We start from the raw sequence: 17,918 nt of genomic DNA, 5'->3' as shown, positions 1-17,918 counted from the left end.
TTTTCGTCCATAAGGATTTTTTCTATATTTTTGTATATAAGCTGCGGAATATTACAAAGACATAAGGTACATGTATAAGTTTTTATTTAAAATAATAAACAGACAATCTTGTTTCCAGAAACGCAATTATCTTTTTCGCCATCTCTTCTACATATACGTTGTCTTTTGCAAAACCAAAAACTTAAAAAAAAAGGAAAATAAAGTTGGTTTTGTTGGAATTTTTAAAAATGCAAAATCATTGAAACACTAAGAAAATGTCGTAAAATAGCGTAATTATTGACACATAGTCATAATGTGAAAATTATGTTGGTGCGTTCTACATGGCGTGACGCTTGGGTCTGGGAGTAGGATGGATGTGTGAACCTCTATTAACAGGCTGGACAAAGCGTGAATCAAAAGTTGTATACCTGTCATGTAATGTGCCAATCACATTATGACAAGTTTTAATTAAGCCGTTTTATCAAATTTTATAAGATATCCTATGTAAGTATATAACTATATTGACAGTCATTCCTTTTCACAAGATAGCGTTTAAAAGCATAAAAATACCATTTTCAATAATACATGTGTATCTTCATTTTTTTCCAAACTGATGATTACGGACTCTATCCTACATTTTTATCAAAAAGGATATTTGACGTGTTCGGTTCAAATAAAATAATCTAAAATTGACAACTGAGTTTTGCAGTTTTGCGGCCTCTCAATGATCAGTATGTATAATACACAACAACAACAAAATTGGGACATTCGCCTTCGCTCCACAAATCACAAGGGAACCTGATTATGGTAACTGCAATTACCCATATCCAACATGGCGACGGTACAAAAATATAAGTAAATCCTGCTGTCTGTTCACAGAATAGACGGGTATTTCTGTTGCATAACCGCCCTAGATCGTGTCTTCTAACAATATTAGCTAAATTTGAAGTGTAAGTCATATGCACAGAGATCCACAGACGTTGGATTAGGGTACGTAATAACGTTATGTATATTGTTATGTTTTATATATCCTCGCAACACAGTTCATGTACTCTCGAAATACAAGCGATGGATTTTGATAAACCATTATCATGTTATTTGTAATCCTACCGTTATATTTGGCTCTTTTTTATTTACGTAATATATATAGTTGTGCGTTTGAAATATCGAACGTTTAAAAACAAACAAAAATTTCTTATCCTTTTAACCTACCTTTATATTTGACTCTTTTTATTTACGATATATTTATAAAGTTGTGTGTTTCAAATATCGAACATATAAAAACAAACAGAAATGGAGATTTTTTGTCGAGCATACACATTTATTACAAATTCAGAGAACAAGCGTTGTATCCGAAGTGATCTGAAGTGTTCTTTTGGTCACGATAAGTGGTATTCGTTCACCGATGAAAGGTTTCGAAAGTAAGCCGCTCTCGTATGTAAGCCTAGCATGCCTTGCAGGATAAATGACTTTGAAAAAAGAACGGACTTGGAATAGGCCGGTCTCCAAAAAAAATGCTGGGATTTCCTGCAAAAAATATAAGCTGCAGCATATTATAAAAATATTTGAGTACATTAGCTTTTTCTGTCTTAAAAACTCAATATATGGAGAAATTAAACAGATAATGTTGTTTCCAGTACGCAATGATCTTTTCGACAACTCTTGTTATTTATTGCAATACCAAAAAATAACAGAAAATAAAGTTTGGCTTTATTGGAATTTTTTTTAAATGCTAAATCACTGAAACACTTAGAAAATGTCATTTTCCTAGCGTACTTATTGACACATAGGCATAACGTGACAATTATGTTAATGCGTTCAACATGTCGTGACACGTGGGTCTTCATTCTGACGCTAAACAATCATGTGGGGGGTAGGATGGATCTATTAATAGGCTGGGGAAAACGTGAATCAAAACCAGGGTAAACCTTACACCTTTTATCATTATGACAGATTGACATAAAACAATGTTGATCATTTATTTTATAAGATGTATTTTTTCAGATTTTATAAGATATCCTATATAAGTATATAAAAAACTATATTTTCAGTCATTGTCTGATTGTGAAATATCCTTTTCACAAGAGAGCGTTTAAAAGCATAAAATTACCATTTTCACCATTTCATATGTATGTCACAATGCTTTATTTAAAAAATGGTTATAACGGATTCTTTATACACTTTTACCACACATATTATGTTTTCGGTTCAGAAAGTGGTAAAAAAGCTCTAATATTGACAAGCAGGTTCTGCCGTTTTGCGGGCTCTCAGTGATTAACTATGCTATTTGTTATGTTTTGCAGGCTGCACGGTACACGTATTGGCCATATTGAGAACATTAGAATTGTGCTGGGTTCATACGTATTCCAGGGATCCAGTGTCCAATGTCGATAGCTATTATATATTGGTATAGTCTATAGTTGTCAGAGTTATACCCCAACAATGACGTGAGTGGGGTATATACTGGATCCAGGTTGTTCGTCTGTAGACATAAATATTGACCCACTACTCCTCCTAAACTACTACAGGGATTGCAACGAAACTTTCTGATAATAATCCTTATACAGTATAGATGTGCGTAATATCGGAACAGGATAGTTTTACTTTATAGAGGTATGCCTTTCCTGTATTGTGTATGTAAATGTATGTTTTGGGAGAAAACGGTATGGTCTCATTGCAATAGCGGAACTTTTTCCCGTTTGATAGTGTTATTTCACTGACCTAAGCCACCAAAGGCACTGAATATGCCATTTAATAAGATGCATTTAAATCTAGTATATAGCATATTTATCTACGCCTAAAATCAGCAATGTTATCACATAGATTTATAAAAAGCAGTTTACAACTGTTGTAATTTAGTGACCAGCTACACGTAGATAAAATCACTTTGTGTGGTGTCATTGAGGTCATAACAGTCAGATAAACAAAATAACATAACCAACAAATACGAATTCAGTGGTTAAAGATAAACAGTTAAGACAAAATAGAATTGTGCTAGAAAGCATTCCTTTCTTTCTGATTTCCGTCTCGATATTGTACTGTATTTCCGCGAAAACATACAATTTATGTCATGAGGTTCTTTAAGTACCATCAACGGGAAATAAAATCCGATCAATAACGATGTTTATGTGACCTAGTCTTAGGGTCAGTGATCTACAAATGTAGGTACTACAGCTTTCAGTACACTGGACCACTGTCTATTAACAGTCATATTTTGTTTAAAACAGTCCTCAGCGCGATGAACTATGATAACAACAGTACTAAACGCATCGGTAAAATGTGCTTAAAGCAATACTCAACCCGTCGCATTGAAGATTACAAATGACTGAGGCAAGTAAAAAATCAATGGAGCTCAACAGATAATATTGCGGATTACAGCCGATATCAACGCTTCATCATCTTCACTTCCAGCTTATTACAATATTATGTCGCATACACGGGTATACATGGTGTAATGTAGAATATATTAAGTCAGATGGCCAGATATTACCAAATGTTATACACCACACGGTGTGTTGTCGTCACACTCATGTGTCATAATTTACATAAATCATGTTTACCTGTCATCACCATAACTCATACATACAGATACATTACACATAGTTTTACCTGTCATCACCATAACTCATACATACAGATCCATTATACTTAGTTTTACCTGTCATCACCATAACTCATACATACAGATACATTACATATAGTTTTACCTGTCATCACCATAACTCATACATACAGATCCATTATACTTAGTTTTACCTGTCATCACCATAACTCATACATACAGATACATTACACATAGTTTTACCTGTCATCACCATAACTCATACATACAGATACATTACACATAGTTTTACCTGTCATCACCATAACTCATACATAAAGATACATTATACTTAGTTTTACCTGTCATCACCATAACTCATACATCCAGATCCATTACAAATAGTTTTACCTGTCATCACCATTACTTCAACATACATATACATTACACTTAGTTTTACCTGTCATCACCATAACTCATACATACAGATACATTACACATAGTTTTACCTGTCATCACCATAACTCATACATACAGATACATTACACTTAGTTTTACTTGTTATCACCCTAACTCATGCATACAGATCCATTATACTTAGTTTTACCTGTCATCACCATAACTCATACATACAGATACATTACACTTAGTTTTACCTGTCATCACCATAACTCATACATACAGATACATTACACATAGTTTTACCTGTCATCACCATAACTCATACATACAGATACATTACACTTAGTTTTACCTGTCATCACCATAACTCATACATACAGATACATTACATATAGTTTTACCTGTCATCACCATAACTCATACATACAGATCCATTATACTTAGTTTTACCTGTCATCACCATAACTCATACATACAGATACATTACACATAGTTTTACCTGTCATCACCATAACTCATACATACAGATACATTACACTTAGTTTTACCTGTCATCACCATAACTCATACATACAGATACATTACACTTAGTTTTACCTGTCATCACCATAACTCATACATACAGATACATTACACATAGTTTTACCTGTCATCACCATAACTCATACATACAGATACATTACACTTAGTTTTACCTGTCATCACCATAACTCATACATACAGATACATTACACTTAGTTTTACCTGTCATCACCATAACTCATACATACAGATACATTACACTTAGTTTTACCTGTCATCACACCATAACTCATACATACAGATACATTACACATAGTTTTACCTGATATCAACATAACTCATACATACAGATACATTACACTTAGTTTTACCTGTCATCACCATAACTCATACATACAGATACATTACACTTAGTTTTACCTGTCATCACCATAACTCATACATACAGATACATTACACTTAGTTTTACCTGTCATCACCATAACTCATACATACAGATACATTACACATAGTTTTACCTGTCATCACCATAACTCATACATACAGATACATTACACATAGTTTTACCTGTCATCACCATAACTCATGCATACAGATACATTACAAATAGTTTTACCTGTCATCACCATAACTCATACATACAGATACATTACACATATAGTTTTACCTGTCATCACCATAACTCATACATACAGATACATTACACATAGTTTTACCTGATATCAACATAACTCATACATACAGATACATTACAAATAGTTTTACCTGTCATCACCATAACTCATACATACAGATACATTACACTTAGTTTTACCTGTCATCACCATAACTCATACATACAGATACATTACAAATAGTTTTACCTGTCATCACCATAACTCATACATACAGATACATTACACATAGTTTTACCTGTCATCACCATAACTCATACATACAGATACATTACAAATAGTTTTACCTGTCATCACCATAACTCATACATACAGATACATTACACTTCTTTCCTACACTTATCTATTTGTTATTCGTTGAAAACGGTTATGATCCCTGTTAAAGAAATATAAAGTATCATTTCCAATTTGTATTTATTTAAATATGATCTTTTACCCAATTTAACCTTCCATTTTGATCGAGAATTGCACATGCACATAGGTATTGAATTTTACTAGTAATTAGCATTGCAATCTGACAAAACCTCTTTACCAAGGTCTGGTGTGATTGCAATCACTGGTAAGTAACAATCGGATTCCTATATATCTGGCTGATGGTATGTAACTTTAGATTAGCACAATGATGTGATAATTTCTCTCCGTGATATGACCAGATATACAAAATGATGCTTTTAGAAAGCGTGATTCAAAGAAAAACTAAACAATGTATAGATATTACACAGCCAGTTGTTGTTTGACATGGAATGTAATTCCACCTGAGTGAGTATTTTTAAGTTAGAAAAGGCACACAAGCTTTAACGAGTGTCTTTTGTAACTTCTCAAAAATAACTTGCGAGTGTGGAATCAAGTCCTTATTCAACAACCACGATTCGTGTTACCTATTTCTACCTCGAAAACATACGTTAGCCGATAGAAATACGATAAGGGACGGTGTATTTGTCGAAATATGCAAATAATGTGTAAGGATATTTTCAGCTAAAGGGCACCAATTAATAATCCATTGATATCAAATTCGTCTTATTAGGAATGCTTTATGATGAAATATTACACATTTAGCGTCTTTTTATATTCATCTTTTCGCAGTTGCTTCAATAGTACATTGTATAGTTAAATTCGCGGATTCGACCAAATTTGCGAAATATATTATCTCCCGAAATTTATCAAAATCCTGGTTTTACATATCCGAGCCTGACATGTGAATGACGATGTCAATGGCTATACATCATTCGCAAAATAAGTCCCATCAAAAAAGTTCTAAAGGGTGTCCGCGAATTTACACCCGCGAAATATAACAAATGTACAGTAAAGGGTACACATGGAATACTTTTGTGGTATAGACAAATTGTTAATCAACCGCTGCAGTGTAACCCGCGAGTTGAATAACACCCAAATATTGTGATAGAAAGATATTTAAATCATATGTACAGAGGCTAATGTCACCTGTTTTAAAGGTAAACGTGACTTTACATGCATAACACAATTACAGCATTTGTTCAGGATGAACAATAAACATAAAATAATAACATTTAATGCTGATCAATCAACCAGCCATGTTTTCGTGGGTTAAACCTAAAACTGCATTCCATGATTGCTCAACATATATTTTCAGTATTGGGACATGAATTTAACCGAAGGAAATACAAGAACAGAAGATACTTTTGTATACGCTGATAATGAAAAAAATAACATTGAGTCATCCATTCCTCAAGCAAAATAATTCAAAACATGACATGAAAAGGCATCAAAAATATAGAAGATAAAAAATGAGACATTCACGATCCTTTTTCAAACAAAAAATGAGATACGGTTTTCACTAAAAAGACGTTAAAATAGAAAAAAAATAAACATGAGCCTTACAATTTTCAAGCACTTCGGAGCAGATTGACCTGAAAAAGACACCAAAAGAAAATTAGGAAGCATTTCACCTTATTTCGGCCATCAACAACATAGTATGTATAATTGACAAGGACATTGATATGTTTATGTCTATAGTATTCTTTACCTTATTACAATTCTAGGTACGTTGTAATGGAAAGAGCCTTTAATATTAGGAATATACAGCGACTTTCCTTTATACAACTGATCTGTCCAATAACATCCTTAAATGCGCCACAATGTGTAGATAGGTGATGTACTGACCTTAAAACTGTCACATAAATGTCGGTCAATTATCGTTCCCTTCAGTCGTTACTTACTCATTAATTCAGCATGATAGCTTTACATGTGAATCTTTATTAACAAAATACAAAATATGACCTGAAGAGGCGTCAAAAATACAAAAGAAAAAAAATAAGACATTCAACATTCATTTTTTCAAAGAAAAATGAGATACGGTTTTCACTGAAAAGACGTTAAAATAGAAAAAAAAACTACTGCCCATCTTTATCGCTCTAATAGCTATCGCTAGGTGGCGTGGTGATGTCACTCGAAGAACTGACGTAACCACACATGAGGTACATTTTACAGAGAGAAAATATCAAGATATAAACAATTAGTCATAAATCAAAATTATCTGAAGTAAGGAATAAAGTGAAGCCAAATGAAATGAAAATAAAAATTACCCAAATACAAATGAATGATATGGAGTAGTATCGAAGAAGATTTGTTTAGATGTTTAGTCATAGTACAAAAAACACACAACCAAAATAATTAATTAAAGAGACAGAATAATACGAGAATATAGGAAATAATCAGAAACGCTAAAACTACATCCAATAGTACACACCGGCAAGGCACATAACATGAGCTTTGAGATAAAGGGAAACACAAAATAAACTTTAAATCGGAAGGGAATTATCTTGGTTTTTTTTTTAACAGAACCCATTTTATTGATTACATAAGAACATGAATTGAACGTTAACGTTTGAAATCTTAAAGGTTAAAAGTGAGTTATAAAAATGACATAGGTTCATTGACGTATGTATTTGGTTTGGTTTGTTCTTGTTAGTTTTACGTCCTTTTAACACCCAGTGCCATGTCAGGACATGATACATTTGTTGATGGAGGAAAGACGGAGTGCCCGGAGTAAAACCACCGATCAGCGGTCAGTACCTGAAAACTGTACCATATGAAATTTGAACTCGCAACACAAAGATGGAGGGTTTGTTGTAATCTTAACCACTCTGTCACCGCGGCCCCGTCTTATTGTGTGTCTGGAAAGGGTTATTTGTAATTTGTAATAACGTTTGTAATGACGTTAACGTCAATAACGTTATATTGAGGTTAACATGATAATGACATTTAAAAAGATAAAATTACAGCAGCTGACAAAAAAATCAAAAGGAAATGCAGTATAAACAGGATACATAAAAACAAAAGGGGATACAGCAAGAGAAACAAACAAAAAAAGATACGGCAAGACATACCACAGCAAATACAGCAAAAAAATCCAAGTAAAAGCAAATATTAATAAGAGAAAGCAGAACGCACTAAAACTAAAGGAGCTACATCTTGAATGCAGGGAATATTGACTACAACATTACAATAACGGAAAGGCGTTAACAAAAGGAAAGATAAAACAGATGAATTTCCTTGTTTACAAATATTGATAGAGATATACTGAATTCGACAGCTTTATTCAGACAATGAAATAAAACAGTATCCTTGTTACATAAAACATAATTTGATATACATTAGTAAACGTCATGCACAGGTGCATATATCGGTTCTAGCGCTTCAGTTGTCATTTAAAGTTTCCCCTCTGTCTGTGTATGTTTTAGTACAACCCAAAGCCGACAGCGTTACCTGTACGTACAACTGATACATATACAGTATATATATATAGATATATCGATCGGCCACAATGTGGACTATATAACACACATCTGCAGTCTGATGGTAATTAGTATTTCGCGGTAACTGCGACTACTGTTATCTGTAAATGTTGTGTTTTCTGGGAATTTAAGGCAACATGTCTGCTTATAACTCGAACATGGCCTACATCCCTCCTTATTATGGCAGAGAATTTCGAGAATTTCACAGACCTTATTCCGGCCCTCAACAACATGGTATCAAGGACGTATATGAGAAGGATAAGTCACACTGAGTTTTGGGCAAAGACAGCGCAGGCGCTTTTGTGTTTGTGCACTGACCGTGACGTTGGGCGACGAGTGATTTCCTTTGATATCCGCCGCCGCAGCCTTTGATGTAGCATCGGGGGTGCGAGGGTTACCGTCTTACTTTCTGAAGCGGGCTGCCATTTCATGAGCGGTCGTATTTTTTTAACGATAGTTTCAGACATTTCTTCTAAATCTTCCGTCTTTAAAGCAAGTTATAAACGTTGTGAAATTTAATTTACTTTACATTGGTGTTTCGTTTGACTCGATAAGACAAGTATTTGTTGAGAAAAACGGTTTTTATTCCCGGTTCATAAGCGTCTCGCGTGGTGTTTAATAGTGTAAAGAGACAGACACGAATCCTTCTCACTTATAAATCCTTGATGGTATGTAGCTTTATAATTTTATAATTTATAAGAGACATCGGTATATTTATGTGTTATATTATTCTTTTCCTTATTACAATTACAGGTACGTTGTAATATACAGCGAATTTCCTTTATACAACTGATCTGTCCAATAACATCCTTAAATGCGCCACAATGTGTAGATAGGTGATGTACTGACCTTACAACTGTCACATAAATGTCGGTCAATTATCGTTCCCTTCAGTCGGTACTTACTCATTAATTCAGCATGATAGCTTTACATGGTGAATCTTTAATAACTATTATCCGGAGAATGGTGCCAACATGCAACTTCAATATCACACGAAATCCGAGTACGTTTATCAAAAGGCAAATTTTATGTTAAAAGCTTATATTTGAATCCTTGAAACCTTATTTTTAAAACCTTATTTAGTGACGCTTTTATAAGACTTATTTATTTGCGCAGGTCCTAACTAATTGAGGATGTAACCTGTTGATTAAGATGGTGTATGAATGTAACAATAGTTGTTCCAATGATGTCTTGCTCTATTACTTGATCTCAAGGACGCGTTAACACAATTTCGGAGTGATGGTTAGCTAGAAGGCAGCTACGTGAGGTATGAGCACTGACCAATGTCGCGATGTGTCATTAGGAAATACACTCTACTCAATAATAAAGAGAGGATCCTACTGATAGATAGTCAACACCGTTCACTCATAGACATTACAGACCAATATAAGTTTCTTTTTACTGTCCATAAATGGGATCTTTTCCGTTCAGCAATTAACACAGTCTGTAATAATATATCATTAATAAACATGAGTTACGTATAAACTCATTCTATAAAACGTAACCCTCTACTAAATATACATTTTTGTATAACAAGAAACTTTAATTTGCTGTGTAGAGATTTCGTGGTTACTATGGCAACTAATCCTGTTTTGTATGTTATTTTGTTATCCTTGTGCCATCGGTTATAATCACGACTATTTCTACCCATGAAAGTATTTAAAGACCCCAAACCACATAGGAAAATGTCCTATATTTAATTTTATACAATATCTTTCAATGTTATATACATTTCTGTAAACTATTCTGCAAAGTTGTGATTTCTGATCTATGTTGGTAATTAGACAATATTCTCACAAGGTTATATAAAAATATGATTTCTGATCAATTCCATATATTTGTTATTAGCCAATATTATAATTATATACATTATTTGACACACTTTCGTAAATTTCTTATCATCAAACAATAACAATATCAACAAATGCCAGCATACAAAAACTGTTATCAAAATGTTTATGGGATATCAATACATACATATTTGCTTGTCTACATGTGATCAAATTATATAAGCACAGATCGTGCAATCTACAACGTCAATCTACAATGTTAAGATGTACCGGAAGCTGCTGTTAGATTATAACCTGTATGACCTACTAACTAGTATCATCTTATTGGTCAGACCTACACGCAGACAACTATTTTACATGATATGTTTTGCCGCATTTTGTCAAGCTGTGGTCAAACTGTGGTAAAACATGGTCAAATCACATATACAAAATCACAGAATGTAAACTGGCCTTTAGACTACACAGTTTTTCATTACAATACAACTCAAACGATAAACAAAGTGGGCGTGAATGTAAACAAAAATAATTTCTGTAATATGTCAAATAAGAGCTGTCATTTATCTGCAAAGATGTCCTCCTGTCATTAATGTAACATGTCTGAAATCATGAACGTTTTAATAAAGTAGATAATAAAAAAAATAGAGCAATGGATTGCTTTCTTTATTGAATCAGTACAAAAAAAACCTATAAAATCTATTACAGGTACAAGAGAATGATCGACATTTTCCTAAAAGGAGTATTCCAAAATGTAGCTCAATCGTGAAAAAAATAAACATGTACATCCATTTAAAATTCATTTTATTGCTACAATGCTATAAAATAGTCGTTATTTAACATTTACCTATTACCTTAGTGTGTATTCCATATCCGCAAACAAAACTATAACCTAAAATCCTGCTTGAAGGCTTAGTGACCCTTCTTTCCTTACTAATACACATACACCTGACACGGTCCATGTGCCAAACATCCGGCTCTGTAATGTAAGTGCTAAATAACTGAAACAGAGAATTCACACGTATTAAGAGTGTTTGTCAGATAATCCTGGTCTCGCTATTCCGTCTTTGCATATTCTGTATTTGCATATTGCAGAGTTATCTGCACTTGCGGGTAGATATTGATTGTGACGTCATGTGTTTGCGAGCGTAACGTCATAATTTTCGGAGAAAACGACGTGAATTCTGCACTCAAAATAATGACATCACAATGGATACCTACCCGCAAGGAAGCTAACTCTGTAATATGCAAAGACGAAATTACAGAGAAAGCTCCCTTGCGGGTAGGTATTGATTTTTACGTCATTATTTTGTGAGCGCAATTCACGTCATTTTCTCTGAAAAGTATGATGTTACGCTTACAAACATTTGACGTCATAATCAATATCTACCCACAAGGGCCGATAACTCTGTTATATGCAAAAATTCGCAAAGGCAAAATTTCGCAATCTCCTCTTTATCACAGGGACCTGGCACGAATTTCTAACCATCAGAATTTATATTATATATATATATATATATATATGTTATAGTCTATAATATATATATATATGTAAATACTGTTGTTTAGAAATTCGTGCCAATTCCCTGTGCTCTTTACTACTAATCATCGGGGAGAAATATTGGCACATTTCACTATTATTTCTAACAGCAATAAGCTATACAAAGTACATAACACGGCATTCTTTCCATTCGATTTGCAGGATTTAATCAGCAGTCCGGGGAAAACAACTTGGCCATAAATATGGCTTCACCATAAAATGATTGTCTTGAACTCTACGTTTTTTAATAAGACAAAAAATGTAGTAAGCAATGAAGAAGATTGTACCTATATCTCGGGAACTTGACACAAAAGAGCCAAACAAAGCAAATCGATTTCACTTGAATGAATGTTTTATATATGATGATAGTTAAAATTTATCATAAAGGATGATGGTGTGAAAATATAACGAAGAATGACAATGGATCATGATTGTCATTCAAGAATATTGTTCTGGATAATGGCTTGTAATTGTGATTAAACGATGATGAATAAAAAATTAGAAATACAAATCAAAGGCCGATGCTTAAATATTATAATTAAGGTCGATGGTTTAAGATTATAGTGAAGGCTGATGGTTTAAGATTATAGCTAAGGTCGAAGGTTTAAGATTATAGTTAAGGTCGATGGTTTAAGATTATAGTTAAAGTCGATGGTTTAAGATTATAGTGAAGGCTGATGGTTTAAGATTATAGTTAAGGTAGACAGTTTAAGATTATAGTTAAGGTCGATAGTTTAAGATAATATTTAAGATCGATGGTTTAAGATTATAGTTAAGGTCAATGGTTTAAGATTATAGTTAAAGTCGATGGTTTAAGATTATAGTTAAGGTCGATGGTTTAAGATTATAGTGAAGGCTGATGGTTTAAGATTATAGTTAAGGTCGATAGTTTAAGATTATAGTTAAGGTATATGGTTTAAGATTATAGCTAAGGTCAATGGTTTAAGATTATAGTTAAAGTCGATGGTTTAAGATTATAGTTAAGGTCGATGGTTTAAGATTATAGTGAAGGCTGATGGTTTAAGATTATAGTTAAGGTAGACAGTTTAAGATTATAGTTAAGGTCAATGGTTTAAGATTATAGTTAAAGTCGATGGTTTAAGATTATAGTTAAGGTCGATGGTTTAAGATTATAGTGAAGGCTGATGGTTTAAGATTATAGTTAAGGTCGATAGTTTAAGATTATAGTTAAGGTATATGGTTTAAGATTATAGCTAAGGTCAATGGTTTAAGATTATAGTTAAAGTCGATGGTTTGAGATTATAGTTAAGGTCGATGGTTTAAGATTATAGTGAAGGCTGATGGTGTAAGATTATAGTTAAGGTAGACAGTTTAAGATTATAGTTAAGGTCGATGGTTTAAGATTATAGTTAAGGTAGACAGTTTAAGATTATAGTTAAGGTAGACAGTTTAAGATTATAGTTAAAGTCAATGGTTTAAGATTATAGTTAAGGTCAATGGTTTAAGATTATAGTTAAGGTCGATGGTTTAAGATTATAGTTAAGGTAGACAGTTTAAGAGTATAGTTAAGGTCGATGGTTTAAGAGTATAGTTAAGGTCAATGGTTTAAGATTATAGTTAAAGTCGATGGTTTAAGAGTATAGCTAGTTAGATAAAATATAAAAGTAGAGCAATTTGCAATATAAATATTATTAATTAACTCCTTATTTGTTTTTTTTTCATTTATTATGGCTTTTGAAAGGTATACATCTTTCAAAACCTTATGCATATTTACGTTACTTGATAAAAATCTCATACTAATGTTAAAAATCTCATAGAAGCTGCCAACAGCCAAATTTCATTAAATTTTGCATAATCTAAAGTACTCTACTCTTTCTTTTTGTGATTTTAAAAAGGCCCTAATGGCAATAGGTCCTCCTTTGTAAATTTTCTACATAGTTTCATCATAAATCATTTGAGTAGATCGTATTCTTTATATTTGAACTTATCTTTTTTTGTAACGGAAAAAATGTTGATTGAAATAATCATGTTTACAAACATTTAACACTTTTTTGGGGGAAAACCAAAAACGAAACATTGCTATTTGTCATCTAATTTTACCTTTTAGATGGGTGTGCCCACAATTAAAATCTTAATTAGAGAACAGGTTTTAGATGACTTTTGATGAGCACTTTTTGTTAATATACCTAGCTATACATTATATTATGTAAATAAAAATTAGTGTGTAAAAGAAATTCTAGATGATCAATACAATAGTAACACAGTCGATAATTATGGTGGTTACAGTAACGAAATGGGGGGCCTCTGATTGGCTGAAAGTTAGATCATTTCATATGTCAGTATTGGTATAGAGGGATTATGAGGTATGCTGAATAACATGGTATCACTTTCAAAATACGGTCCTTAGTCTATTATACAAAAAGATGGATTCAATAATAAAACCGCGAAAAGAAACCAACGACTCACTCACCATTTACATTAAAGTAACACGTATACCTACAAACGAAACAAGAAAAAATGTTTTTATATGGTATGAGATATGCCGAATTATATACTAACAGATTTGAGTCATTAAGGTAATGATATCAAGGCCGCTGAATGGACAAAATTAAGATTTTAACCTTTGTATGTTGTAATTTGTTTTATTATAAACTTGATTTATTTGAAAATCAAATAAAATCCTGTTTCGCTCTGTAATGTTTATAATTCAGTTTCAAAATATTTTTATCCACATATGAGGAAAAGATAATCTTGTTTTGTATCTTTTGAGTTTGAGTTGCCTAGAAAATACATTTCTTTCCATTTTTTATGATGTTTTTTATTTGTGATATTAAAAAAGAATATTTTTGTTTCACCCTGGAGCATACCTAAGCTTTTATGTACAGCCAGGGAAAATCCGAAAATAAAAATGCACTAATGTTTTAGTATATAGTATACAAAATAAAGTTTATAAAATTATATAACTAATTGTTGTTTAATTATGGCTCTTATGGTCAATTTTAGATTTAAAATCACCCAGGAGAAATGCTGATTTTTCAGCCTTTGAAAAGCTATTTTCCCCGATTTCATTTTTTTTCGTACAGTATATTTTAAGTCATATCTATATCAACCAGATCACAGGAGATTGTCACACTATACGAGGGGGTGTCTAATTACTATAGTGATACGTCATATTATGGTTATATCTCCCCCGTATATTGAGACAACCATCCCCTATGAGCTCATTAAACTCAATATCGGTCAGCAGAATCACAAGAACCATGTAAAAACGTACTTATGGCAAATGATACATTACCGATAGTTTTATCCTGTGTCATCCACGCATGAATTCTAATGTAATCAGTTTCTAATGTAAGTAATGATCGAGAACGTTATATATTTACGTAATTGTTATGGATTATATCGCGGATAAATACTCGTATGTAAATAGTCATGGACTACAAACAACGTCCTTCGCATCATAAATTGAAGTGACGTGATGTTTAGATATGGTATGTTCACTGGGGAAAATGTGTTTTATTTTGGGAGAGATTGATGTGACTAGAAATGCATTGTGCCTATAAATTAGTTAATTTTACTTTCCAGCATGAATATCGAAAATCAGATTACCGTATAATGAGCAATATGTACCTTCTTACTCCCGAATGTCTTGAATTATGGATACTGCAAACAAAATGTGTTTAACGAAAATGGATGATACAAAGAAACATAAATATGGGAATTTATAATCCTAACATACACAAGACAGTATATCCCATAGACGATAACTTGATCGTCGACGTTATACATAAAGCGTTACCCATTGCAGAAATCTATATCAAATTGTGCCTGGTCAAACACACAAATATATGTCAACTTGCTCCTCATTAGACACATCATTATCAAATTGTCCCTGACCACACACACAAATCTATATCAAATTGTCCCTGACCACACACACAAATCTATATCAAATTGTCCCTGACCACACACACAAATCCATATCAAATTGTCCCTGACCACACACACAAATCTATATCAAATTGTCCCTGACACCCCCCACACACACACACAAATCTATGTCATCTTGCTCCTCATTAGACACATCTATGTCACATTGTCCCTGACCACACACACAAATCTATATCAAATTGTCCCTGACCCCCCCCCCCTACACACACACACACAAATCTATGTCAACTTGCTCCTCATCAGACACATCTATGTCAAATTGTCCCTCGCCACAGAGATCGTCAGCAGCAAACAGCAAATATACGGCCTCTACAGAGAGGAAGTGATGATGCCGACGTGTGGTTTGTTGGATGATAAACCATGAAACACTGCTGGCTCCAGCTGCTGGACGGAACTGATACTCCTACACATATATTACATTAAGTAGGATTGTCTAAGGCTCAATACCACGACAATGATACGTATTACCAGGAATTGGATTTCCATGGCAACAGTTTCAGAGTGTCAACAGTGTCATCATACCCAACGTCCCTTAATAAATGTAAGGAAAGTCCTAAACTTATTTGATTTTCAAAGAACATTTGTAAGGTTAAAATCGAAAGCTAAGGAACTCTCTTAAATTTCTATAATTCTTCCCAATGGAACATTAATAAAACTGCTTCCAAATCATACAATAAATGCTGCTGTTCTGCTGTTGTCTTGTAAGTGTTATTTCGTCTAGGATTCACCCCTCCGCCCCACTGTGACGAGTTATTGGTGAAAATAGTTACCAATGGTGCCAATCTCAAGAAAAAAAATCATCACCAACTTTTTTGCGGGCGATCTAAAGCACTGCCAGCGTTGGCAAGTTCTGTAATGACACAATTTCAAGATGGAGACTACCATGTGTAGGTGTTGTAGCTTCACTTTTTACTCTAAAATTGATCATAAATGGGAAAACCTTTAATGTTGAAATTAATTGTTGATAAAAAAAAACCTGCTATTAGAAGTTATCTGTTTGCCATTTTTGTTCCTCATTAGTGCACCATTGGTTGGTGCCAATGATAATTAATGATGCCAATGGTAACCGATGATTGAAACCATTGTTATTTCTCTGAACGTAATCACGAACAAATTTATATAACGTCAATTAAGGTTTAATAATGTTTAATATGCAATGATTTACTCTTATGCATGTCAGCCAGCAAGTTCAAACAAGTTTGTTTATCGGTGCATATATATGTATAGAATATACGGCTGCATTTCATAGGTGACTTCATTAATTAGCAGATTTTGTTTAATAATTTAAAGAGGACAACATGTCATAAAATATATGAAATGCCACATCATTACTGAACCAATTTAAGTGGAACGCTATTGTTATTTCAAAAATTACTGAAAGAAGAAACCAGCAGCTAAATTCAACAAACAATATAATTATACCGTCAAACTTGTGTAACGTTTGCAGTTGTTTTGGCTAAAATTAAAGTTGAAGTTTGTTGTGTTTACAATAGTAGTTCACAATATCTAAAGTAATTGGTGTTGTACAAGAACAAAACAGAAATTTATATTGTTAGTTACTTGGCCACCATCAATATATAGATCATGCACTTCAAATAAAAATGTAGGTCAAAGTCCAAATATAGATCATGGACTTCAATAAAAATTGTAGGTCATCATCCAAACATTGATCATTAATTTTCAATAAACCTATAGGTCACCATCAAGATATAAATCATGAACTTCAATAAACCTATAGGTCACCATCAAGATATAAATCATGAACTTCGATAAAAATGTAAGGCATCATTA

General features: G+C 33.0%; 1 protein-coding gene across 2 annotated transcripts in view; it reads left to right on the top strand.

Annotated features, from left to right (window-relative positions):
* Window positions 1-17,918, top strand: part of LOC138327565 (thyrotroph embryonic factor-like) — a 53,495-nt gene that overhangs the window by 17,102 nt on the left and 18,475 nt on the right. Inside the window, exon 1 of one of the 2 annotated variants that reach the window (XM_069273752.1) lies at window positions 9,014-9,125. The exons of the other annotated variant lie outside the window; for it this stretch is intronic. Coding sequence (XP_069129853.1) covers window positions 9,029-9,125 — 97 coding nt within the window. The 5' untranslated portion in view covers window positions 9,014-9,028. Of the gene's footprint in view, window positions 1-9,013; window positions 9,126-17,918 lie in introns of those variants that run through there. 2 annotated transcript variants of the gene reach the window in all.

The sequence above is a fragment of the Argopecten irradians genome, chromosome 7, assembly GCF_041381155.1.
Source record: "Argopecten irradians isolate NY chromosome 7, Ai_NY, whole genome shotgun sequence".
Lineage (NCBI taxonomy): Eukaryota > Metazoa > Mollusca > Bivalvia > Pectinida > Pectinidae > Argopecten > Argopecten irradians.
Note: the sequence above shows the minus strand (reverse complement) of the source record. Positions and strands in the feature narration are given on the sequence as shown.